The 27,699-nt window shown below is 42.6% G+C and overlaps 1 protein-coding gene and 1 long non-coding RNA gene across 2 annotated transcripts in view; both read left to right on the top strand.

Annotated features, from left to right (window-relative positions):
- On the top strand, positions 1-26,261 carry LOC145344797 (uncharacterized). Its single transcript, XR_013886979.1, has 3 exons — positions 1-71; positions 13,653-13,740; positions 26,225-26,261. It is a non-coding gene; the product is annotated as an uncharacterized LOC145344797 (long non-coding RNA).
- Positions 26,260-27,699, top strand: part of LOC145345346 (uncharacterized) — a 197,781-nt gene continuing 196,341 nt past the window's right edge. The window contains exon 1 of the mRNA XM_080193161.1: positions 26,260-26,367. Coding sequence (XP_080049287.1) covers positions 26,268-26,367 — 100 coding nt within the window. The 5' untranslated portion in view covers positions 26,260-26,267. The remainder of the gene's footprint in view (positions 26,368-27,699) is intronic.

The raw sequence follows: 27,699 nt of genomic DNA, 5'->3' as shown, positions 1-27,699 counted from the left end.
CTGGTACAAAGGCTCCTGTCAGCTCTTTCAGATGGTATGCTTCTGAACAATTTATCCTCATTGATTATTGTGTAAGTAGTTGTGAAAAACTATGTACAAAATTGTATAAAAGAGACAAATAGCAAAACATGTTACCCAATTCTAGTACTCAGCATAACTTTGAAAACAAAATACTTAATTCTAAATTTTAAATTTGCATACAGAACTGATTGAAGTTGGTTCTAATTAGTTTATTTGTACAAAGTTAAGGTAGAAACAGATAGACACTAAAATTGCTCTAATAGTGGTCTAAAGAAAGAATCAGCAGACTTTACCTTTTTTACGTATCTAAAATTAGAATGTTGTACTTTTGCAGTACATGTAAGCTGTGCCTGGTTCTCAACATTCTGTGGTTTATTTAGATTATTTATTATTGGTAGTAATGATTAAGCAGAAAATATTAGTGATGGTTGGGATTCTTATTCCAAGTTCATTCTTAAAATATGTGAAATATTATTTGTTTGTGGTTATGCTACAAACTGCAGATGGAGCTGATCCTCCCTGAAGCACTGCCATTCATAACATTACAGCATGTTTGTCAGGCAATTTCTCATAATTGTTTAATAAACCACAAATAATAAACAAACGATTTTATTATATGCAAGGAAATGACTTTAAGGTTACCATTCACTCCATAGTTCTATGATTAACCAACTCCATGATGTAAATCTAGATACAAAGCAGTTGTAAGTAGGCATTTGCTGCATCGATAATATTTGAATTCTTATTATTATCATTGTTTAATTACTAACTTAGCACATGGGAAATCCCTGTGCCCTGTTGTTACATTTGCTGTTATAAAATTCAGTAATTTTCTTGGTATCCAAGGGTTAAATGAGCATTTTGCTAATATGAAGTTCAGAGCAAGATTCCAACTCCAACAATGTGAAATTCTCTTGTGTAGATATTCTTGTATGTTTGAATTTAGATGTTGAATTACCAAGTCGGGACATTTTCAGAAGTGTTGTCACAAATATGGTTTTGAACATTTATTAATTGTACAGATACTGACAATTGCAATCCATGAAAACCATTGTTGATTTGGGAAGTGAACACCCCTGCATTGCCTTTCATTGTTTCAGCAATGTTATTATGCACTATTATACGTTTACAACCATTAAATCTTGCCCATGTACAAGCAATGTTCTTCAAAATAATTACATATGATGTCATTTTATATTTTTTGACATTCATCTTAAAATTTTGAAAGAAAATAGGAAACTTTAGCATTTGCTAGGGTAACCTTATAGGTTAACATTTCTCAAGAGTCTGAGGAGTTTTTATTTTAAAACCTGGTTTTCATACAGCTGGATTTATAGACGGCTGTTTGCTATTTATGTGGCTATAAAATGAGCCTGTGTAATCCTTGGTGCGACAATATAATAAATTAACCCTGTGTATTACAACGCAGGTTTAGAAGAGACCTGTAGTTGCTTCTGATTTTCCCACAACGACTGCCAGAGTTCAGTCCTGCCCAGGACATGTTATTGACCTGGACATGAATTCTGGCAGTCTCAGGGTTAGAGAGAAACAGTGCTTAGAGGTATAGGGTTATCAGGAAAATTTGAGCACCTTTTCCAACTATTATAGAAGACGATTTGGGAGTAATTTTCTGTCTACTGATGTAAGTTATGTTAAAAAGATAAAGCAGTTTGCTGATCCTACATAGATCATAATCAGCTAAGAGTGCTCAAATTTCTGGGATTACTCCAATCCAAAATAAGTCACAGATCTTGGTCACCACGGCAGATGCATATATTGTTAGGGTACGGATCAGAAACCCCAAGTTACATTATGAAGCCCAACTATACCCCAACAGTTTTTCTATTTTTTGAGTGTGAGGATAAGGACTAGACTTCTCTGGTTGTCGATGCGAGTGGGATTCTCCAGTTCTGCCAGCAGCGTGCACCCACCCGTCCACGGGTTTCCAGCTGGCATGGGGTAATGTCAATGGGAATTCCCATTGACAGTAGCAGGACTAGAGAATCCGGCTACTGGCAAACAATGCGCCACCTCCTGCTGACAGGAAACATGTGGCTGGGAGGCTGGAGAATGTGACCCAAGGCATTTCACTCCAGATGTTGTTGACTGACTCCCAATTGACAAACTTTTGTCAAAACAAACTTTATTTAACAATACAGTTTAACTGTTACAGTTAACTTTAACGGAGTTGAGGAGGAACTTCTTCACTCAAAGGGTGGTGAATCTCTGGAATTCTCTGCCCGTTGAAGTGGTGGAGGCTGCCTCGCTAAATATTTTTAAGAAGCGGGTTGATGGGTTTTTGATAAGAGAAGGGATTAAGGGTTATGGGGAGAGGGCGGGAAAGTGGAACTGAGCCACGACAGATCAGCCATGATCTTATTGAATGGCGGGGCAGGCTCGAAGGGCTAGATGGCCTACTCCTGCTCCTATTTCTTATGTTCTTATGTAATACATGAATTAGCTTAAGTTCTATCAGTTGAAATACAGTGAAACCCCGATTTTACGTGCCCCAATTTAGTGCAAATTCGGATATAACACAATGAATCATTGGACCCTTTTTTTTGCTCTTTGATATCTGCCGTAGCCCAGGGGGAGAGCTCGGGCTTCTTTTCCCCGGCTAAACAGAATGTGTTCTGTCCACTGCCAAGCTCATTCAATTGCCCGCGAGTCTCAGCGCCGAAACGTCTTTAAATAGCACCATTTGACAGCTCTGCCACTGCCAGCTGGAGGACGAGGGATTAACAAATGCAAATCCCTCCCAAGGCAAGTCCAAAGCACAGAACGGGACCGGGACCCGGACCGGAATGGATCCAGGACAAGTTAGGAAGTAATAACCTTAATCTTGACAGCACCTTCGGCGACCAACCATCTCTGAAGTGAGTGGTCAGAATAATAATCTCTTCCCTTTTCACCCCAGCTTCTCAAGCTAATGTTTTGTTTATTAAAAAGCTTTACCCCGATTTAGCACGACCGCATTTTTTTCACAATAACATTTTATGGATCCCAAAAATCGCATTATAATGGGGCCACGCTATATTTAACATGACAAGATACAATTCTTAATTGCCTATCAATCTCTATCAATTCCAATTCAAACAATATTCATGTTATAGACTAAAACTGCTCTTCAAAATCAGTTAGTAACACAGAAACTTGCGTGCTTGATTTTGGGCTGCCAGTCCCTGAACCTCCAGAAACCTCTAGAGCAAGAAATAAGAGAGTAAGAGAGACCTATTTCTCCCAGCAGGTCCCAATCAGCAGCCTCTAGAGTGAGAGAGAGAGAGAGAGAGCTCTTGCCTCTTTTAAAACTTGGCAGGAACTGCCTGCTTTTCCCTATAGGTTTAGCTCCCCCCCTTAAGCACATGATTCTGTCAATCAATCGAATCATAACCCTACTTTGAAACACCAGAAGGATAAACCAAATAAACAAAAACGCATGAACTTAGATTAAAACAAACACATCCTGAGCTAAAATCAATCATTAACTTGCATTCTCAGCATGTGAGATGTCTGTTATACAGAAAAATAGGCACCATGTAAAACAGAGCTGAACTCCAAACATACCCCTTATAACAAACATGATACGTATACATTTCTTAAAGGAATAGTATCATCACAAAATGCAGATGTCAGCAGGTGGGCACCAAGCCTCTCATGCAATCTAATCCCCCAATACTCCTTTAGTGGTCCTCTTCCTTTCTTCCCAGCAATTTGATATCTTTTGGCAGTGTGGAACTTGAGTATTGCTGAAAAAGGCATGTTGAACTTTTTGCCTTGCAGTGATCAGGAAAATTCACAAGAATATCAAATGTGAAGGGAACAACGATTATACTTCATGAGAGGAGAGTACTAATTGGTTGGCAAATGAACTCTGGTCGAGGTGTTACCTGGAGGAGAATGCACCAATTTACCGATAACTGACAGTTAACTGCCAAGTGTTGTTTAAATTCAAACCAAGCAGGTTGACTGTGATTGGCCAAGGCATTGCCCTGGGGAATGAACTGAGAATGGGTATCTCCTATGTTGTTTAGTTAAAACAGGTGCAATGCGTCTAAATTTTTTTTTCTCTGTTTGCAAATAACTGAGCCCTGTGTATTAATATATGTGGCTTCTAACATGCATAAGGTGTGTCTCACTGTGAGCTCGAATAGTGATCTTGAATGGTTGTCAGTGTAATTCTTAATATACTGAGGATTGTTTAGCAGATGTTGACCAATCGTAGAATCACATCTAAACTTGGACAGTATGGATGGGATTCCATGGTCTTGACTGTGTCAGGACCCATTACAACTGAAAATGGAAAATTAGGTGATCCAGCCAAAACTTCAATTACTCTTGATGGCACCAGAAAATCACAGCTAAGAATGAGGATGGATGACTGTGATTTGTGTTTCGCAAGCACACCCCCCTCCCCTTCCTCCTCTCCCCCCCCTCCCCCTCCCCTTCCTCCTCCCCTCTCCCCTCCCCTTCCTCCTCCCCTCTCCCCTCCCCTTCCTCCTCCCCTCTCCCCTCCCCTTCCTCCTGCTCTCTCCCCTCCCCTTCCTCCTCCCCTCTCCCCTCCCCTTCCTCCTCTCCTCCCCTCTCCCCTCCCCTTCCTCCTCTTCCCCTCCCCTTCCTCCTCCCCTCCCCTCCCCCTCCCCCTCCCCTTCCTCCTCCCCTCTCCCCTCCCCTTCCTCCTCCCCCCCTCCCCTTCCTCCTCCCTGCCTCCCCTTGTTTGTTCCTAACAGCTGAAGTACAGATTCTGTTCCCTTTACATTTGGTATTCTTGCAAATTATGCTGAGTCGTGCAAGATGAAAAGCTTTGACAACATGTGTCTTTTTGTAGGAAATCATTGTCATGTTTCTGATTTATGACTATTTTCTCATAAAGTATTTAGGACGAAGTTATATTTATCTGTGCATTCATTAAAGCATAATGTATTTACCTAAGTTTAATTCAATACTTGAGACAAAACATAGTTCAAACATTGATGTATTAAGCATTCAAGTTGTTTCTTCAAAGGCAAAAAGCAATAGACATTTTTCTAGTCTGTCACAGAAATTGACAAACACATCACATTTGGCAAAATTTAATGGCGTCTACTGGGGCTGACCATCAGATCCCCGACCATTCAGAGTTGGCCAGATCTACAGAGTCTTTGCGGAAGACCAGCTATTGTGGTGCGGCCTTCCATTAGAGTGGAAAATGCTGCCAAAAGGAGTGAGGAAGTCATCATAATTTCCAAACTGAAGGGCATATCAAGGATCTAAGGAGCAGTTCAGAGGAGCTGAGGGGCAACCATTTGGTGCTGTAACCTCTCAGGCAAGGAGAGGTGCAGTGCCTCAGATGTCAGGTGTATTGGCCAGGCCTGGGCCCCACTGAAGGAACTTCCCGTCCCAACTGCAGCAAAGGGTAAAGGGAGATTCATCCACCCAATCCTCCTGGTTTCAAAGTAAAGGAAGATGGACTCGGCATTAGAGGCTCCAGTGCTGGAGCAGCAGCATTAACAGGTGCCATCAATGTCTCCATGGGCCATCGAACGATGAAGGGGGAATGGCAGCAGACATGAGACCAAAGATGGGTCGTACCATCAATTTTCCATGAACTACTTCTATTTGTCGAAGTGCTAGAGAAGACTGAAGCTGTTAAGGACACCATCACCAAACCCAAGGATCCACTGGGAATGTGTGCAAGATATTCCAAGCCACAGCTGCTGACGCTGGTGAGAAACCCTTGCACTAAAGCCAAGTAACATTTATAATGTCTGCCGTGCATTGACCAGTACATTTAAGAGCTCACTCGTCTTGTTCAAGAGGTGGCGATGCCGTCTTTGAACTGGGGTAAACAATGTAGGAAGTCTCAGAATACCAGGTTAAAGTCCAGCCACTAGTTTTGCTACCAAATAAACCTATTGGACTTCAAGCTGGTGTTGTGAGACATCTTACTTTGTTCAAGAGGACCAGAGAGTTTATGTACTACCACACTGACCCTGATCGCCGAAACATCACTCTTGGATTTGAGACATTTACAGGCTTTCCATCAGTGCTGGATCGAATTGATTGCACCCATCTGGCAATCATAGCTCCCTTGGACCATCCTGCAGCCTTCATAAACAGGAAGAAGTGCTTCTCAAAATGATATACAACAACTTTAAGTGCATCTTGCAACTGTGAGCCAGCTTCCCAGGGAGCTCCAATGACTCCTGTGTACTCCAAGAACTCCAGTTATCATAGCTGATTCCATCCCAAGCATGCCTTGGGGACAAGAGATACCTACACAGGCCACAGCTGCTGACGCTGGTGAGAAACTCCTGCACTAAAGCCAAGTAATATTTAAGATGTCTGCCATGCATTGACGAGAGCCACAATTGAGCAACTAATTGGTTTGATGAAGATGAAAGTTCATTACTTGGAATATTTTGGTGGCTCATTGCAATATGCTGCAGTGAAGGTTTCCAGGACCATTGCTGTCTTGACGCACAGTGCAAAGCCCTAGCATACAGAGCGGGGGAGGCCTTGCAGTCAGAGGAGTTGGAGGAGTCTCACTCATCTTCTGAAAAGGAGGATGTGGAAGAGGAGGCAGAGCAAGCAGAATGAGGCACCTGCAGCAGGGGCAAGAACCATGAATAGACGAACAAGGGAGGTTCATGCAAATTCCCAACTCCAGTTCCAACTTTGTGCAGTCCAGGAATTTACAGCTGAGTTGCAGGCAGGTTGCTGATCATGATACCCCGTGGCTAGAATAATCTTAGCGATTATACTCTGGGTGCCCAAGGTCTGGAGGGCCACAGCATCCTGAGGGCTCCTGTACAGATGCAGCTGCCTCCTCTGTGGCTAAAGCTACTGGAGGCAACAGGTCACTGATAAAGGAATTGAGGAGCAGTTCACCATCGGCCCACCTTGAAAAGAATCTCCAGATGTACCAGGTTGCCACTCCTCTTCCATTTGAAAGGCAGCTTCTCAATACTGTCTACTGGAGATAATGGTTCTGGAGGGAAGTCCAAGCATTTTGCTTCCCTCTTTCTTGCCTGCTCTTGGGTAAAGCAATAGCTTGCAGGTCTGAATGTCACTGAGTGGTCTGCTGAATCTGGCTGTCCATGAGGGTTGCCTATCAATAAGGGAAACCATGCACTCACACATCTGAGGCACAGTAGAACACATGTCCTGGTTGGTCACTTTCATTTGCATGGGCTGCCAATATGAGGATAAGGCCTGGGTGGAATTGATGCAGGCTCAATGGGCCAAACGACTTCCTTCTGTACTGTAAGGATACATTGATACTATTGTTGGAATCATACCTGGGACTAAGGAGGATGGTTGTGGTAACTCAAGGTCAATGATCTCAGCTCCAGGATGTCACTGCATGGGTTATTCAGGGCAGTGTCCTAAGCCCAACCATCTTCACTTTCCTTCCATCATAAGGTTAGAAGGGGGGATATTCGCTGAGGACTGTGTAATGTCCAGTATCATTCATGGCTCCTCAATCTTGAAGCAGCTCATATCCAAATGCAGCGAGACCTGGAAAAGCTTGGGCTGACAGGTGGTGAGTAACAATCTCACCACACACATGCTAAGCAATGACCATCTACAAGAAGAGAAGACCCAACCATCGTTCCTTGACATTCAATGGCATTTACCATTGCTGAATCCCCCACTCTTAGCTTTCTGGGGGTTAAAACTTTGACCCAAAACTGAACTGGACTAACCATATTAAAACTGTGGTGACCAGAGCAGACCAAAGACTAGGAATCCTGTAGCAAGTAACTCACCTGATTTCCCAAAACCTGTCTACCATCTACAAGGCACAAGTCAAGAGTGTAATGGAATGCTTTCCATTTGCCTGAATCAGTGCACCTCCAACAACACTCAAAAAGCTTGGCACCATCCAGGACAAAGTAGCCTGCTTGATTGCTACCCCTTGCACAAACACATAATCCCTCCACTATTGATGAACAGTGGCAGCCATATATACCATCTCTATAAGATACACTGCAAGAACTCACCAAGGTTCCTTCAGCATCACCTTCCAAACCCATGACCGCTACCATCTAGAAGGTTGAGAGCAGCAGATTCCTGGGAACACCACAAACCTGGAGGTTCCTTGCCAAGCCATTCCCCAAACTAACTTGGAAAAACATTGCTGTTCCTTCACTGTCACTGGGTCAAGATCTGGAATTCACTCCCTAACAGCACTATGAGCATACATATACCTCAGGGACTGCAGTGGTTCAAGAAGACAGCCCACCACCACTTTCTCAGAGGCAATTAAGGAGGGGCAGTAAATGTTGGTCTAGCCAGCAACACCTACCTCCCATAAATGAATCAAAAAACATGCTGTGTCCACTCTCACCGAACTTGGAGGACACTGGCATCAAGTGGCAAATGCCTGTCACCCACATGCAGCTGTTGCTCATGATATACCTGCCCTTGAGTCATACAATTCATTCATCTACCTAGTCAATCCCTCCCCAATGAGTATCATTGCATCTTGCCCACATGAAAACACAGTGCTTTCTTCATTCAATTGCCTCATCTTGGCTGTGCAGAGTCAGTCATTGAACCACTTTCAACACTAGACTTGTGTGCATTGCTGAACCCCATGGCTGTTAACTCCCACTATTCTGTCCATCCAGGTTTCTCTGGTCAGGTGGGAGGGTCTCTTCTTGCTATCTGTGGTAACAGCACCGCCTGTTGTTCCTATGTAGACTGAAGGAAAATCCACAGAGAGACATTGCTGAACCTTTGTTGCCACCTTTTGTCTGCCCTGCAACATTTCCTTGTTTACAGCCTGATTTGTTGATTGCTTACTGGAAATATGGGAGTTAGTATCGCTTGTTGCGGGAGTTGAATCTCTTGCTCTTTCTTGTTTTGATCTCCATTGAGACAGTAACTTATTTTCTGTTTGTAAATCTGAAGACCCAGGTCTTCAGACTAAAAGAATGAAGCCACAAGACCCACTATTTAGAACAAAATAATTTAGCTATACAAAAATCAACTAACATGAATGCTAGTAACTACATTATGCTTAGTCAATTATGTTAAGGATATTAAAAGCACAATGAACACAGTTACTTGTACTCTAAGCCAAACTTCTTAACCAAGTCTCAGTGTACTTTAACACTTACAAGTTGTACACTTTAAAAATCTTCTGCTTTTAGATTCAAAGTAAAAGCACACAAAAAGGCAAGAAAAAGCACTAGACCTGAGGTTTGGAAGCAGATGGACAAAGGGATTGATTAAGAAGGAGAAAATAGAAAATGAGTAAACTAGCAAGGAATATAAAAACTCACTTGTAAAAGTTTCTTTATATATGTAAAGAGAAAATGTTTTTTTTAAATGTAGGCCCCTTACAGTCAGAAATGGGGGAATTCATAACAGGGAACAAATAAATGACTGAGGAACTAAATTCATACTTTGCTTCTGTCTTCACTAAGGAAGATATGGATAATATACTGAAAGTTCTGAGAGAAACAGGTTTTGGGGAAATTGATGAACTGAAGGTGGATAAATCTCCAGGACCTGATAATCTTCATCCCAGATTATTTAAGGAAGTGGCCCTAGAAATAGTAGATCTATGGTTGGTCATTTTCCAAAATTATTTGACTCTGGACTGGTTCCTAAAGATTGGAGGGTAGATGATGTAAACCTGCTATTCAAACAAAAGGTGGAGGAAAACAGGGAACTATAGACCAGGTAAGCCTAACATCAGTACTGGGGAAGTTGCTAGAGTATATTATCAAGGATTTCATAGCACCACATTTGGAAAGTCAGCATGGATTTATGAAAGGAAAACCATGTTTGACAAATCTGCTGGAATTCTTTGAGGATGTAACTAGTAGAGTTGAACAGGAATGTGTTGAATGAATGTGGTTTATTTAGACTTTCAGAAGGCTTTTGACAAGGTTTCACATAGCAGATTACCATGTAAAGTTAAACCACATGGAAATGTGGGCAGTGTCTGGAGATGGATGGAAAGCTGGTTAGAAGACAGGAAACAAAATGTTGAAATAAATGAGTTTTTTCTGACTGGCAGGCAGTGTCTAGTGGAGTACCACAAGGATCTATGCTCGGACCCTGTTGTGGGAAAAATTACCACTTCGGAGTCAGACTAGAGGACCAGCAATACAGTTTTATTTAACGAAGCTTTATGGAGAAAAGGCACCAGCACCTCACACTACTGGACAGCTATCTTCTCTCAGTGAAACAATAGAAACAGTCCATCTTTATATCCTTTACACAATAGATGGACCAGACATGATTATCACATTGTTATAGTCAAATGGGTACAACATTTCTTAACTCACTATTATGGACAGGTACAGCCATCATCGTTTCAATATCACATTGTTCCATGTCTTATCAATGACTTAATTTATTCTATTCTTGTAGTACATGGTTCCTTTGTGTTTATGCATTCCTCCCCATTATCCCAGGACTATCTTTATCTCTTCTAACGCGCCTGGCTTCCTGAAGCATTTGTTCCCTGTTTTAATTCAATTAACTGTCTGTCCTGTGGTTTAAGTTTTAAGTGATTGTCTGTGTTTGAAAGTCAGTGTCTGCGCTGAAAGTCAGTGCAGGTTTAATGCCTTTTAACACCTTATGTGTCAGACAGCTATTTTTATGCCAGGTACCCACCTTTATGGGTTTTTTTCTGCCTTCAACCCCAACTGTTCTCATTATATCTTAATGATTTGGACAGGAAACCTTAAGAAGTTGAGTGGGAGGGTGAGCTATGAGGAGGATGCAGACATTCTGCATCATGATTTGGACAGGCTGAGTGAGTGGGCAGTGTAATGTGGATAAATGTGAGGTTATCCAGTTTAGTGGCAAAAATAGGAAGGCAGATTAATATTTGAATGGGTGTAAATTGGTGGATATTCACTGAGGAGTTGGTGTCTTTGTGCATCAGTCACTGAAAGTAAGTGCATTGGTACAGCAGATAGTAAAGATGGCAAATGGTATGTCGGCCTTCATAGCGAGAGGATTTGACTCTAGGAATAGAACTATTCTACTGTGATTATATGGGGCATTACTGAGGCCACAGCTGGAGTAGTTTGTGCAGTTTTGGTGTCCTTAAAGCATGGAAGGATGTCCTTGCTATAGAGGGAATGCCGCAAAGGCTTACAAGGCAGATTCCAGTGATGGCAGGACTCAAATGTGGACAGCGAAGTTGGTTAGGATTATATTCACTGGAGTTTAGAAAAATGAGAGGGGATCTCATAGAAATTTATAAAATTCTAGCAGGATTAGATAGGATGGATTCAGAATGAATGTTCCTGATAGTGGGGAAGTCCAGAACTAGGGGTCATAGTTTGAGGATAAGGAGTAAACATTTTAGGACTGAGGGGAGGAGAAATCTCTTTACCCAGACAGTGGTGAATCAGTGGAATTCACTACTATGGCAAGTAGTTGAGGCTAAAACATTGTGTGATTTCAAGAAGGAATTAAAAATAGCTCTTGGAGCTAAATGGATCAAAGGATTTAGGGAGAAGACAGGATCAGCCATGATCATAATGAACGGTGGAGCAAACTCGAAGGGCCAAATGATCTACTCATGCTTCTAGTTTCTATGTATGTTTCAATACATGTGATTCAGAGAGGCAAATACTATCAACTGAGAAACAACTAGCGCAGTTGTGATAGGGAGCAACAGGTGCATTGTTCAGGCAAGCAAAAGACTGTATTTCATTCACCGCAACTAATGCTAGTCTGGTTGACAGAGCCAGTGGCTTCACAAGTATAGGTGGATTCCACAAGTTCATGCATGTGACCATAAAAGCTCCACTGAGACAGTCAGGGACATTCACAAACTGAAAAAAATTTCATTCCAACAATGTGCAGCTTATGTGTGACCACCATCAATTGATCACGTAGGTGAGTGCTTGTTATCCTGAGAAAGTCACGACTCATGCACAGGTGCCACAAATGTGTTGACCACCAGAAGATTAGGTTTCAAACTCTGGTCCCTTCTGGTCCTGCCAATGTGAATGGGCATTTGAATCACTCCTGCCAAAGTGAACGGTCATTTGAATCATTGTCCCTTCTGCGAAGAGGTCAGAAAATTCCACCCTACAAGGTGATGGTATCTGCAATTATGACGGCATCAAGTTGAGCTTGTATTTCTCAATACCAACTTTGATTTAACCCAGAGATTCCTACCTTAAGTTTGCACAAGACTGTCAATTCCCACCTTCATAATAGCATTCAACTTTGATTTTGGTTCATTTTATTTCTTCTGATGCAATCCTCATCCTTGCCTTTGTTACCTCAAGACTTGATTATTCCAATGCACTCCTGGCCAATCTGCCGCATTCAATCCTCCACAGACTTGAATCTCTTTCAAATCTCTGCTCATGCACTTGCATCAGGCTCAGCTCACCCAGCTCCTCCATGTTCACTGATTTAGATTGGTTCCCTAAATCTAAATCTAAACCCTAATAACTCAGTTCTCATCCTTGTTTTCAAATCACACTGAGGTCCCCCTTCCCATATCTCTGTAACCTCCTTCAGCCTGCAACACCTTAGTTCTCTGAATACCGGTATCTTGAACAATCCCAATTTTAACCACTCTACCTGGCGGCAGTACCTTCAGCTGGCTAGGATTTAAAGCACTGAAACACAGTGTGGAATTTTATTGAAACAAACTACCTTGCAGCATTCTGGATGGCAACAGGTCAGGAACCCATGTGTCAGAATAGTGAGCTGTGTCATGTCTCTAACTCAACCGTAGCATTAGCATTCTGCTTCTGGCATTCCTGTCCAGTTGCAGAGTGGGAGTGCAATGACAACCATAGCTGTCAAAGGATCTCTAGTTAAAGGGATCCCATCACCCCACTCCCCGAATAGGTGAATTCTACTTTGCTGAGGCTTTTGCAATCAGTGGCATGGAAGAGAGGTGTGGGAAGGCCCTCAGCCCCCTTGTCAATTGCCCTTCCCCAAACACGCCTCTCAAGCAACTGATGACTCTTTCCTGCTACAAGTTATGAGAGACTGAAATGAATTGCTGTTTTTGTGGAAGAGAACTATTTTTCAAACCAAGCAGGCATGGATGAAAGACAGCGGAAGTCAGAAGCAGGAATGTGGTGTCTTAATCGAGATATAATTCCACAAGAGGTTTACTGGCCTCATAAGGGCAGAAAGGATGAGTGGTGCACTCAGGTGCAAGCATCGCACTCTGACTTCTCTAGCATTCACGTACATAGCTCCCCTCTGACCAACACGCCTTGTAGCAATATTAGTTTCCTTTTCTAGAGGCCCTCTTCATACGCCCAGCTGTTAGCCTCATCTGATTGCCATCTCACACACACTTACTTCACAATCACCCTCCACAATTCCTTCCACTCCATACCTTCCATTTCACATTGTGATAATAATTTTCTGCTTTCACTGTGGGAGAAAAGCAAACACACTCCTGGGAGAAGCAGAGATCCAGAGATGGTTATATTGACTGCTGCAGTGGAACAAGCTCTAGACAATAACAGGGCGGCAGAGACCATGTGACCTGTTGACAGCATTCATTATCACCCTGTCATTCTCACATGACACTCATGCTGAATTGATGTCAAGACTAATTGAAATAGCATGATATGCACAAAATATAGTTTGAAACCTTTCCTCATATCAGCAATAATTCATGTTTTCATCTTCCACAGGTCCTTCAAGGGTGAAAAAGCAGCAGGAGGAGGGAAAGCAACCTGAAGACACACCTGCACATTGTTTTAGAAGTCTCCACCCGTGCAGGTACATTTAACTTAGTCAATACTACAGTCGAGATATGTAGGTTTTCACACAGTAAGGAGCACATCACGTGCGAGCAAAGCAATGTTGTAGGCAAGCACAGCATTGGTGAATTCCTATTGGAGGACATAGAATACTTCAAACAATGTTCAGCTAAACTAGATGCTGAACTTTGAGGATCAATTACAAAAAGTGAATTTCTGAAGTATGAGTGGGAATGTATGTGCTCCTCCCAGAATTTCTAATGGCAATGCACAGTCTTGCAAAGACTTTGAAGAGGTCTGTCTTCAGCATTAGTGCTGTGACATATCAGACATTTGTGCTGATGTCCACCTGCATGGAAAGAGTGGCAACCCAAATGGAGAATCAGACATAGCAGGCAACCAAGTGCATGCTGGCCCTGACCAATGGCCTGCACAGTCAGTCTTTGACTTTACACAGGATGGAAAAAAGCCTCACCTTAATGGCTCAGTGCCTCACTGAAATTCAGTGAAGTTCTGTCCAACTCTTGACTAGCAGATAAAAGGAGAAAGTCTCTTCTCAAAGTGCTCCTGCTTCTTTACCCTTTCCTGTAACTCTTCTCTACCCCAACAACATCTAAACAGCCTCAAATGTTGTCACGTGCATGGGTTAGGCAGCCTCACAGGCTTTGCAATGCAGAAGACATTCACCATGAGCATCTCATCTGTCAGAGCAGAGGAATATTAGCCTGCCTCTAGCTCAGCTGAAACCACAGGAATTGCAGGACAAGGGAGAAATTGGAAGTGAATGAGAACAGTTTAATACTTTTACAAGGGGATTCACTTAAGTTTGTAATAATAACATCGATGATATTAGATATATGTTTGTTTCAATGAATCAAGACTTTATGTGAATTTGTCATTCTCTTGCCCATCTACTTTGCTCCCGAATTCCAAATAGCCTTAGAGGGTTGGTATGACCAGGTTGGAAGGTGTAAAAAGGGCTGAGGATTATGGGCAATGTTATGGTAGAATTTTGGTTGCAGGAATGATTTTGTTGTGGAGGAGCAATAGAAGCACATGGATTAGAATTGAAGTGGCATGTGGCCTCACATTTAGATTAGCTGAGGCTTCTCTGGCAGCCAGCTGAGTGGCTGCAAGCATCTTGATTATAACTAGCTCCTCCTCCTTTCTTCTTCCTCTTCCTTCTGCCCCTCATTCTCCTCGTGTCTGCGTGAGTTTCCTCCGGGTGCTCCGGTTTCCTCCCACAGTCCAAAGATGTGCGAGTTAGAACATAGAACATTACAGCGCAGCACAGGCCCTACGGCCCTTGATGTTGCGTCAACCAGTGGAACCAATCTAATGACCTTCTAATCTAAACTATTCCAATGTTATCCATATGCCTATCCACTGACCATTTGAACGCCCTTAAAGTTGGCGAGTCCACAACTGCTGCAGGCAGGGCATTCCACGACCTTACTACCCTCTGAGTAAAGAACCTACCTCTGACATCCGTCCTATAATTACCACCCCGTAATTTAAAGCTATGTCCCCTTGTATTAGCCATCACAAGGGGATGTGTTAGGTTGATTGGCCATGCTAAAATTGCCATTTAATGCTCTAAGATGCTTAGGTTAGAGGGATTAGCGGGGTAAAATATGTAGGGATATGGGGGTAAGGCATGAGTGGGATTGTGATCGGAGCAGACTCGATGGGCCGAAGGGCCTCTTTCTGCACTGTAGGGTTCTATGATTCTTCCTTCAATATCTTTCTTACTTTTGATATTCAGCCTTTTAATTTATGACAACTTTGTTCCCTTCAAATAGCCAGATCAAAGAATAAAGAACAAAGAACAATACAGCACAGGAATAGGCCCTTCGGCTCTCCAAGCCTGCACTGATCATGTGTTCCTAACTAGACAATCTGTTTGTATCCCTCTGTTCCCAGTCTGTTCATGTGGCTATCTAAATAAGTCTTAAATGATCCTAACGTGTCTGCCCAACTACCTTACTTGATAGCGCATTCCAGGCGCCACCACCCTCTGTGTAAAATACATCCCCTACATATCCGTATTGAACCTTGCCCCCCGTTACCTTGAACTTGTGACCCCTTGCGTTTGTCATTTCTGACCTGAGAAAAAGCTTCCAACTATCCACCCTATCAATGCCCCTCATAATTTTATAAACTTCTATTAGGTCACCCCTCATCCTCCGTCTTTCCAGGGAGAACAACCTTAGTTTACTCAATATCACCACATAGTTAATACGCTTCATACCAGACAACATCCTGGTAAATCTTTTCTGCACTCTTTCTAAAACCTCCACGTCCTTCCAGTAATGTGGCGACCAGAACTCGATGCAGTATTCCGGATGTGGCCTAACCAGCGTTCTGTATAACTGCAACATCACATGCCAACTTTTATACTCTATGCCCCATCCAATAAAGGCAAGCATGCCATATACCTTCTCAACCACCTTTTCCACCTGTGCTGTCACATTTAAGCATCTGTGGACTTGCGCACCCAGATCCCTCTATATGTCTATACTCCTGATGGCTCTGCCATTTATTGTATAGCACCACCGCCCCCCCCCCCCCCCCCCACATTAGATCTACCAAAATGCATCACTTCGCATTTATCTGGATTAAATTCCATCTGCCATTTCTCCACCCAATTTTCCAGTCTATCTATATCCTGCTATATTCTCTGACAATGCTCATCACTACCTGCAACTCCAGCAATCTTTGCGTGGTCTGCAAACTTACTAATCAGACCAGCTACATCTTCTTCCAAATCATTTATATATATCACAAACAGCAGAGGTTCCAGTACAGAGCCCTGCGGAACACCACTAGTCACAGACCTCCAATCAGAAAAAGTCCCCTCCACTGCTACCCTCTGTCCTCTATGGCCAAGCCAGTTCTGTAGCCGTCTAGCTAGTTCACCTTTGATCCCATGAGATTTAACCTTTTCAACCAGTCTGCCATGAGGGACATTGTCAAAGGCTTTACTAAAATCCATGTAGGTGACATCCATGGCCCTTCCCTCGGCAATCATTTTGTCACCTCCTCAAAAAACTCAACCAAGTTTGTGAGGCATGACCTCCCTCGTAGAAAACCATGTTGTCTATCGCTAATGAGACGATTCAGTTCTAAATGTGTATAGATCCTATCTCTAAGAATCTTCTCCAACAATTTCCCTACCACGGACATCAAGCTCATTAGTCTATAATTACCCGGGTTATCCTTGCTACCTTTCTTAAATAACGGGACCACATTTGCTTTCCTCCAATCCTCTGGAACCTCACCTGTGTTCAATGAAGAAACAAAAATTTCTGTTAGAGGTCCAGCAATTTCATCTCTTGTATCTCATGGTAATCTAGGACAGATAGCATCTGGCCCTGGGGATTTGTCTATCTTAATGCTTCCTAAAATACCTAGCACTTCCTCCCTTGTAATTGCGATTTGTTCTAATGGTCTACACACCCTTCTGAGACACTACCAATCAACGTGTACCTCTCCTTTGTGAATACTGATACAAAGTATTCATTTAGGATCTCACCTACTTCCTTGGGTTCTAAGTATAATTCCCATCCTTTGTTCTTAAAAGGTCCAACTCTTTCTCTGACAACCCTCTTGTTCCTACTATATGTATAAAATACCTTGGGATTCTCTTTAATCTTGTCTGCCAAAGACATTTCATGACCCCTTTTTGCCCTTCTACTCCCTGTTTGAGTTCTTTTCTACTCTCTGTGTATTTCTCCATTGCTTCAGCTGTTTTTAGCTGCCTGGACCTTAAGTATGCCTCCTTTTTTCTTTTTGATTAATTTCCCTGGCTATCCACGGCTCTCGAACCCTACCTTTCCTGTCCTTCCTTTTTACAGGCACATGCCTGGCTTGCATTCCTATCACTGCTCCTTAAAAGACTCCCACATGCCAGATGTGGATTTATCCTCGAACAGCCTCTCCCAATCAACAGCCATCAAATCCTCCCTAATCTGGCTGTAGTTGGCCTTCTCCCAATTCAGCACCTTACCATAGGACAACACTCATCCTTTTTCATGACTATTCGAAAGTTTATAGAATTATGGTTTCTGTTCACCACGTGTTCCCCCACTGAAACTTTGATGACCTGACTGGGCTCATTCCCCAGTACTAGGTCCAGTATAGCTCCCTCTCTAGGTGGACTATCAACATAGTGTTCCAAAGAACCTTCCTGGACACATATGAACATAAGAACATAAGAAATAGGAGCAGGAGTAGGGCATCTAGCCCTTCGAGCCTGCCCCGCCATTCAATAAGATCATGGCTGATCTGAAGTGGCTCAGTTCCACTTTCCCGCTTTCTCCCCATAACCCTTAATTCCCTTGTCTACCAAAAATCTATCTACCCATGTCTTAAATATATTTAACAAGGTAGCTTCCACCACTTCAACGGGCAGAGAATTCCAGAGATTCACCACCCTTTGAGTGAAGAAGTTCCTCCTGAACTCCGTTCTAAACTGCCCCCCCCTTATCTTCAGGCTGTGCCCTCTAGTCCTGCTGTCCTTTCTGAGCGGGAAGAATCTCTCTACCTCTACCCTATCCATCCCTTTCATTATCTTATACGTCTCTATAAGATCCCCCCTCATCCTTCTAAACTCCAACGAGTACAGACCCAGTCTATTTAGTGTCTCTTCATAGTCCAACCCCCTCATCTCCGGTATCAGCCTAGTGAACCTCCTCTGCACTCTCTCCAAGGCCAAAATATCCTTGCGCAAGTGCAGCAACCAAAACTGCACACAGTACTCCAGCTATGGCCTCACCAATGCCCTGTACAGTTGCAGCAAGACCTCCCTGCAAGTCACATTTTATAAATTCCTCCCTGTTCAGACCCCCAGCCCTAAGGAATTTCCAGTCTATATGAGGGAAATTAAAGTCTCCCACTACAACAACCCTATTTTTTCTACACCTGTCCAGAATCTCCTTACATATCCATTCCTCAACTTTCTGTGGGCTGTTGGGAGGCCTGTAGTATATCCCCAGCATAGTGACTGCGCCCTTCCTCTTTCTGAGCTGTACCCACAGTGTCTCGTTACATGATCCTTCCAAATTGTCCGCTCTCTGTACCACTATAATAAGCTGCCTAACCAGTATTGCTACTCCCCCGCCTCTTCTAGCCCTCCTCTGTCTCACCTAAAACACTTATACCCCAGAATATTCAGCTGCCAGTTGTGTCCTTCTTTTAACCAAGTCTCTGTCATTGCAACCACATCCAAGTTCCACGCATGCATTAAGGCTCTAAGTTCATCTGTTTTGCCCGTTACGCTCCTCATATTGAAGCAGATGCACCCCAGACTTCCAGGCCCACTGAGTTCACCCTCCCCCAGATTGCTTTTCCTCTTGGGTAGCCTTGCCTTGGCCCCATGCTCATCCCCAGTCTCTATGCTTGCTGACCAATGTTCTGATCCCCGCCCCCCTGCCACGTTAGTTTAAACCCACCCGAACCACACTAGCAAACCTCCCAGCCAGGATATTGGTGGCCCTCCAGTTCAGGTGTAACCCATTCTTCTTGTACAGGTCCCATCCTCCCTGGAAGACTTCCCAGTTATCCACAAATCTGAAATCAAGTCACAGAGCTTTTCACACAGTTGTTTAATATGCAATAAAAGTAAAGTACTGCATATGCTGGAGTCTGAAACATAAACAGAAAACTCTGGAGAAACTCAGCAGCGTCTGACAGCATCTCTGGGAGAGATAGAGCCAATGTTTCGTGTCTGGATGGCACTTCATCAGAGTTAAGAACAAAGAGAATCAGCAGAGATTTGTATTATTGGGGTGGGCGGGAAAGGGGGGGGTGTGGAATTGGACAAAGGGAATATAAATGAGGATACAGAAGTCTGAGAAGGTGCTAAGAGTATCCTTTAAGTGATCAGAATATGAAAATGGCACAACAGTTACAGATCGTTGAGTTCAAAAACTTCAGAGCATGAACTCTTTCCTTCACCTTCACCCCATTTCCATTTATTTTATTCCTTTTCATTTCATCTCATTCATCCATTTTATCATCGTTCCTTTTCACTTCTATTTTTCCACTTCTCCATTCCAGCTCTCCTTTCTGCACCCTGCCCCCACCCATCCTCTCCAATGCAACTGCCACATTCCTCAGGTACTTAGCATGGACCCTGGAAGCCAACTAGTACAATAAGAAGTCTCACAGCACCAGGTTAAAGTGCAACAAGTTTATTTGACAGCACAAGCTTTTGGAGTCTCATTCCTTCATTAGGTGAGTGAAGACTTGTGTTCACAAACAGGGCATATACAGACACAAACTCAATTTATAAGATAATGATTGGAATGTGAGTCTTTACAGGTAATCAAATCTTAAAGGTAATGTGAGTGGAGAGAGGGCCAAGCACAAGTATCGTCTCCTTAGTGAGATTTTGCAAGCCCAGGCAAGTCGTGGGGTTACAGATAGTGTGGCATGAACCCAAGATCCTCATGTGTGCAGAACATGGCTATCAGTTTCTGATCAGCAATTCTGTGTTGTCGTGTGTCATGAAGGCCGCTTTGGAGAACGCTTACCCGACGATCAGAGGCTGAATGCCGTGACTGCTGAAGAGTTCCCAGCTAATTAGTAGCCGGCCGGAAATCAGGATTACACAAGCAGACATGGTTTCAAATTCAATGACAAATAATTAACATATGCCAATCAAGGTATTGGAGTTTTTTCTATCCACTTACAACTGTTGATTAGGCTTACATCATGCAAAAAATACAAATATTAAAACTAATCACCATCATTGCACACGTGCTTAATTCTAATATGCAATGTTTACTCATGTTAGCTGACCATTGTTAGAAGTTATCCATGATATCCCAGCTTGTATCAGGATTTGTAGCTACCAATTACCATTCTTCTGTTCAGATGTCTGTTTTAATGAATTCTTTCAGACTAAGGGCCTTTGTTAGATAAACAAACCTATATTCTCTGGCTTCCTCCCCTGTAATTAGGCCTTGATGCTTATCTAGGTTGACTTTAATACAAGCCTGTGGTTTCTCTCATAGTAGCTTAAGTGATTTTTAAACTTGTGTGATTATTAACTCTTTCAATGCTGAACAATCTGCACCTTCATCTTGCTGTAAATCCACTCCCCTCTGCAGCTCAGTGCACATGGGTCTTCAATGAGGAACAAGAGTAGCAGCAACACCAGTCAGGAACAAAACAAACATGAATAGCATCAATAAAAGCAGATGCCTTCTCCATAGCCACACAGGTAAAGATGCTGTTAACACATATACCTGCACACCATAGAGAAATAGCCTAAAGTCAGGTAAACTGGATGTAGTCAGACCCATGTACACCACATCCTGCAGGAATTTATGGGGGCCCAGATTAGCAGACAAATGGTAAGCATGATGTGTTGTTTTTGCAACTGAGCATATCTCTTCACTCCAGGGGTGATGAAGGTCACTGAGATAGTCAGGACATCGGTATTTAAGTTGGCAGAAGATTGATCGCAGCTGGTCTGAACTGGACATGTTAAATAGTTTTAGATAAGACAAAGGGGAGAACTAATCAAGAAGATTGAATAAACACTATCATTTGTACTCTTGCGATAACAAGAAACATGATTAGAAGGGGAGTAGAGGGGACGGAAACGTGGGACTATGTGCCAATAGGGGAATGACAACTCACTAATAGGACAGGGACCACCAATTAGGGGAGAACAACACATTGCAAAGCCATTTCAATACTTGTAAAAAAGGTATAAAAATGTGCTGCAAATCAATGTAAGGTGTGCCTTTTTTTTGGACACCCGGTCTTGCAAGAACGTTAAACAAAATATCTTGCTCCTTCAGAACTTGACTCAACTAAATTTTTTTGACTGTGAGCTGCGTTTCTCACAGGAGGAGATGAACACTAGTTCCAGATTGACAGAGATGATACTCTAACATAAGGTGTACAGGTAGAGAAACAGCTTTCTCGAGGTGACAAAGCAACAGTGCTTCAGAAGGCTTAAGTTTTTGAGGCAGCTTCCTGGAACAAGACCTCCTCCCAAAGGGACAGGTGGGCACACATTGCCCATCAGAGGCACAGCAGAGCATAACAGTTCTGGTAACTGTTGCTGGCTAATACTGAAGAGCAGCCTCAGATATGTCCAGGCATCTAAATTTAATCTTCAACAAGCCCAATGGCTTTCTCAACAACTGCCTTTCTGGTCATGTTGCCCATATAATACCTCCCCTCTGCAGCAGTAATAGAGCTTCTCCCAAGAATCATTAACCAGCAGCTTTGTCACCAAGAGCCTGCCATTCATGTTGCGTGATGGAACAATTTTGAAAGTTGATGGAAATGTGACTATCTCAGAATGAATGAATAATGGCTGCTTCCAGGATATTTTGCATAGACATGCATGATAAACATTTGGTGATCATCTACAAGCTGAAACATTTGATGATCGTCTACAAGCTGAATGCTAAGGGAGTGAAATTCCTTCTGACCAATAAATATTCAAAGCAGATCTGAAAACACCTTGAATGGCATTTGTGTTCAGTAGATGACTCACTATACCTTTTGAAATCCAACCACTACAGTACAGAGAGCCCTCTGTGACTGATCTCATTCTCAAAAGTGGATGTAAGTGGTAGCCTTGGCAAAGATGGAGTGTATCGTCAGGAAGATACATTTGCATGTAGCAGAATGTGAAATCGTGCACGTGTTACTAGCAGCCAAATCCCAGAATGGGCGAGAGACAAAGAAACTTAGGCATATGGTGACTTTGACAGCCACTGGCAATGCGTGCCCACCTGTCCCTTTGGGTGGAGGTCTTGTTCCAGGAGGCTGCCTCAAAAACTTAAGCTTTCTGAAGCACTGTTGCTTTGTCACCTCAAGAAAGCTGTTTCTCTATCTGTAAACCTTATGTTAGAGCATTGTCTCTGTCAATCCGGAGCTCTGTGTTCATCTCCTCCACCCTATGGAGCAACATGTGGCTGTGGAGAAGGCAACTGCTATTATTGATGCTGTTCATGTTTGTTTTGTTTCTGATTGGTGTTGCTGATACTCTTGTTCCTCATCGGAGACCCATGTTGTAACTGGTTAAATTGTTCCCATGCTGCAGTGAAGCATGAGATAAGGAAAGTTAGGTCAAGGTAGGTGAAGTTCAAAATAGGTGAAATGGCTTCCAAAAAGCTGCAGTACAGTACAGAATGTCTTTAGCTTAAGTATCTGCAAGATTACAGTTAGCAATATCAGCAAAAAATAATTATTTTCAGGAATGCAGCAGGGTTATTTATACTAATGGTTGAAGACAATGTTCCACAAAACAACAGAGTGCCAGGATTTGTCTTTCACCTGATTTCGTGTAAGTGCAAATTCATAGAGGTAGTCCTGTTTGTATTTTTCCAAAATGTACAAATGTGCCAAACATGGGTCTATGTATTCATCGAAATTCAAAGTGCACACTGCTTGATTTATACTGGGAAGAAAAGGAGAGGAAATCAAACTAACTGAGTGAATCTCAAGAAAATTACACTATAGATATAATTTTGTCATCTGCAATATACAATTTATATTCTACCTGGTTTAGGAGTAGCTTCCCATCCACACTAGGATTCTCCAGGAAACTAACTTCAAATACTAAGAGTATGTTGATGAACATTTCAAGTTTTTTTTTTGTTTGGCCAATACCCTGGAAATTGAACACTCATAGGGTGTTAGTTGGAATGTATTTGCCTCAGAAGGGAGCTGTCAGGATTACGACTAAAATCTTCAGATGTTGTGTCTGAAGTCACTAAAAATGAATTAATTTAATTAAGACTTGCCAACAGAATCAATATAATATTATTCAGAGCAGGGTTTAAATTTAGATTTTGAGAATAAAAGCCAGCATCTTGAACCACTTTGCCTCCTTTTCCCTCACTGTGACACAAGGGAATATTACTCATAGATTTCCTAGAAACTATAAATTGGATATGAGATACACATGGAGTCTTGCAAATGAGTTATTCTCTTGTTACAAAACTTTGCTTTAAGATGCCCTTCGAACCAATTTCTGGATTTAGTCATTTGCATTGGATGTTCCACATAATGAGAACCGATTTGCAGCTAGACTTTAACTAGTGAATATAGTCCTCTAGAAGTGTAGTTGCTGACTTGCTACACATTCTTTTTGTCACATACATACTTTATAATTTGAATATGTTTGGTCAAACAAATTTGAGATGACATCCAGACTAACACACAAATCGCTTAAGAGTAATATTTGACATGAGCAATTATCACTTTTAATTTCTGGCGCAACCATAAATATTAGGAGCAGCTGATTAATTCCTTAGTAAGAAATTATTAAAACAAATTAAATCAAATAGTTTTTGTCTTCTATAAAGCTTTTGCTTAAAACATGGTTAAACATGTACACTGAAATCTTGCTGCTTTCACACTGGCGGGATCTTGTGGTCCTGCTGACTGCACCCCTGCCATGCATTTCCCGGTGACGTGAGGTGCATTAAATAGAAAACCGCGTTGACAATGGTGGGATCATAAGATTCCACCACTAGTGAGTGGCATGCTGGCTGCCTCCCTCCACCACAAAATGCCAGGGAAGAGGAGAAAAATCCTGTCCTTTGCCAGAATCTTACTGCCATATACATTGGTGGGATATTGTAGTCCTGCCGATGGTGCACCCCCCACTGTGGATGGTAAAAGGTGCATTCAATGGGAAACCCCATTGACAACAACGGGATCACAATATCCTCCACCACGAAACGTGCTGTGGAGAGAGAGAAAAATCCTGCCCATACTTTGCATCTATCTATCTTGTAACAAAAAACATACATTCTGTATTAAAGGATACATTTTCCACTTGCCTTCTGTCAGTCTGCATCTAAATTACTGGTGCAACATGGAGGATATCGAGGCATGGACATTTTCTGGTTCAGTGCCTTATGTGAAATGTTTGAAACTTCCTCTGTTGTTTTCTGTGGTTTGATTAAATGCGCAGCTATTTATATAAGATATTAATACGTGGTAAAATGTTACTCAAGACTGCAATCCAATTTCTTTCACTTTCCTCATTACAGCTTTGGAGCATACCTATACCTCCCATTCCTCTAAAGATCTGGTGACATTGTTGCCTGTGCTGGTATTTATGGTATTAGTTTCCTTAAAGGGTCAAGTTTCTATTGTGAAGTTGGTATTGTATTTTTGACTTTTTGCTTTGAACCTTTTCGACCTTTAGGCTTAGCTAATGCAGGCTGGAAATGTCTGTATTATTCTTGATTGAAGTTACCCAAAATGTTCAAATTTTGTGTTGCAATATTTTCCACGGTTGCTGTAAGGAAAATTTGTAAATCTACAGAAGGGCCACATCTCCCAAGTTCTGTCTTCATTAATGTCTCTGTAAGTAAATATTTCTTTAAATGTTACCAGTGAAAGTATGATGCTGGGGTTTAGATTGATAAATTGACACAACAGGTTGCAAAAGCCTGATTTATAATTTTTTGGCTATAGCCAATTAATGGATGAAAGAGGAGGGTCAGATCTCTCATCATCATGAGGAGTACCACAACTTCCCTCATAGTGAGTCGCCATTACCGTCGTGCCTTGCAATCAGACCCGCTGATACTGCCAACACAGATGGGCCCATCTCCCTGGTGTCTGGTTGGGGCGAGGGGTGGGGGGGGTGGAGGTGGGGAGGTGTGGCAGCAGCAGGGTGAAACATATGAAAGGATGAGGGAACAAGAACAGAGGGCAAGGACTGGAGGACAAGGGGTGGGGGAACAAAGGAGGAGGACAAAGAATGGGGGGACAAGGGAGGAAGGCTACGGGTGCGAGGAGGAATGCAAGGGTGGGAGGACAAAGGAGGAGGGCAAGGGGTAGAGGGAGGAATGCAAGCGATGGAGAGATAAGGGATGAGGGCAGGGGACAGGGGTAAGCATATGTTTCAGAAGAAGAGTGGGAGTTACATTGTATCTGCCATGCATATGTCCTCTCACTCAGCCTGTCCAAATCACACTGAAGCATCTCTGCATCCTTCCCTCAATTCACTTTCCCACCCAACTGGGTGAAACCATGATCAAGCAGGTGGTTCACTCAGGACGAGGCTAGCCCATTGCACTCCAGGTGTTCTGAAGCCTGCGATGTCCCCAAATGTGGGATACTTGACTGCAAAATTTGTATCATCTGCAAACTTGGAGATAATACATTTAATCCCCTATTCAAAATCATTAATATATAATGTGAACAGATGGGGTCTTAGCACAGATTCCTGCGAAACCCCACTAATCACTGCCTGCCAATTAGAAAAAGACCCACTTATGCTAACTCTTGCTTCTTGTCTGCCAACCAGCTATTCAGCTTTCTCTCCGTCACAAGACACTGCCTGCAACCCTATCTGCTTTAACTTTTTTGAATTTCTTCTAGTAAAGATGTTGCTCAAAAGCTCAGAGGAATTTGAAACATCACGGAAAGTATTTTGGTTAAACAGGAAAATTTATTTTACTTTCTGTGACTATAACATGATCAGTATTTGTCGTTTTTCTTCATTTCAGTTTTTAATGTGTACTTGGGCTATTGATTCCAAAAGCGTATGACATGGAACTGAATGTAAAAGCCATGAAATTTGTCCTGCACAGTTTTCTGTTGCTGCTATTCCAAACATTCAGTACAGCTGTGGAGGATGATGTAAGATCAAGTAAGGAACTAATACTTCCTTTTCAGTTTATTTTTGTGGTATTTGGCTCCTCACATTGATGAATTACATTATCAAACAATGAAAGTTGTGTCCAGGTACAATGTTGATCATGGAAAGTCTCAACCAGATTCAATGAAGATCTCATTTAGCATGCGCTGGGAGAGATCATAGAATCCTTACAATGCAGAAGCAGGCCATTTGGCCCATTGAGCCTGCACTGCCACCAATCTCACCCAGGCCCTACCCCTGTAATACCAGGTATTTACCCTGTTAATCCCCCTGACGCCAAGGGGCAATTTAGCATGGCCAATCAACTAACCTGCACATCTTTCGACTGTAGGAGAAAACCAGAGCACCCAGAGGAAATCCACGCAGACATGGGGAGATTGTGCAAACTCCACAAAGTCACCTGAGGCCAAAATTGAACCTATGTCTCTGGTGCTGTGAGGCAGCAGTGCTAATCACTGTGTCATTGTGCACCGTGCCACCCCAGGAAGGAATATGGAGGGAATATTTTTCACAGAATTACAGAATTGCTACAGTGCAAAAGGACGCCATTAAGCTCATCTGGTCTGCAACTGAATATTATAAGTTAGTGCCATTCTCCTACCTTTTCTCTGTACTCCTGAACAATGCTTCTATTCACATAATCATCTAATGCGCTACCTAATGACTCGATTGAACCTTCCTCCACCACACTTCCAGACAGTGCATACCAGACCTGAACCACTCACTGTGTGAAAAGTTTTTTCTCACGCAGCATTTGCTTCTTTTGCAAATCACTTTAAATCAGTGCTGTCTGGTTTTCGATCCTTTTACAAGTGGAAACAGTTTCTCCCTATCTACTCTGTCTAGAACATAAGAACATAAGAAATAGGAGCAGGAGTAGGCCATCTAGCCCTTCGAGCCTGCCCCGCCATTCAATAAGATCATGGCTGATCTGTCGTGGCTCAGTTCCACATTCCCGCCCTCTCCCCATAACCCTTAATCCCCTCGCTTATCAAAAACCCACCAACCCGCTTCTTAAAAATATTTAGCGAGGTAGCCTCCACCACTTCAATGGGCAGAGAATTCCAGAGATTCACCACCCTTTGAGTGAAGAAGTTCCTCCTCAACTCCGTCCTAAACCGCCCCCCCTTTATCTTGAGGCTGTGCCCCCTAGTCCTATTATCCTTTCTGAGCGGAAAGAGTCTCTCCACCTCTATCCTATCCATCCCATTCATCATCTTATACGTCTCAATGAGATCTCCCCTCATTCTTCTAAACTCTAACGAGTACAAGCTTAGTTTATTCAGCCTCTCCTCATAGCTCAACCCCCTCAACTCCGGTATC

The sequence above is a fragment of the Carcharhinus amblyrhynchos genome, chromosome 7 (genome assembly GCF_965287045.1).
Source record: "Carcharhinus amblyrhynchos chromosome 7, sCarAmb.v2.hapA, whole genome shotgun sequence".
Lineage (NCBI taxonomy): Eukaryota > Metazoa > Chordata > Chondrichthyes > Carcharhiniformes > Carcharhinidae > Carcharhinus > Carcharhinus amblyrhynchos.
Note: the sequence above shows the minus strand (reverse complement) of the source record. Positions and strands in the feature narration are given on the sequence as shown.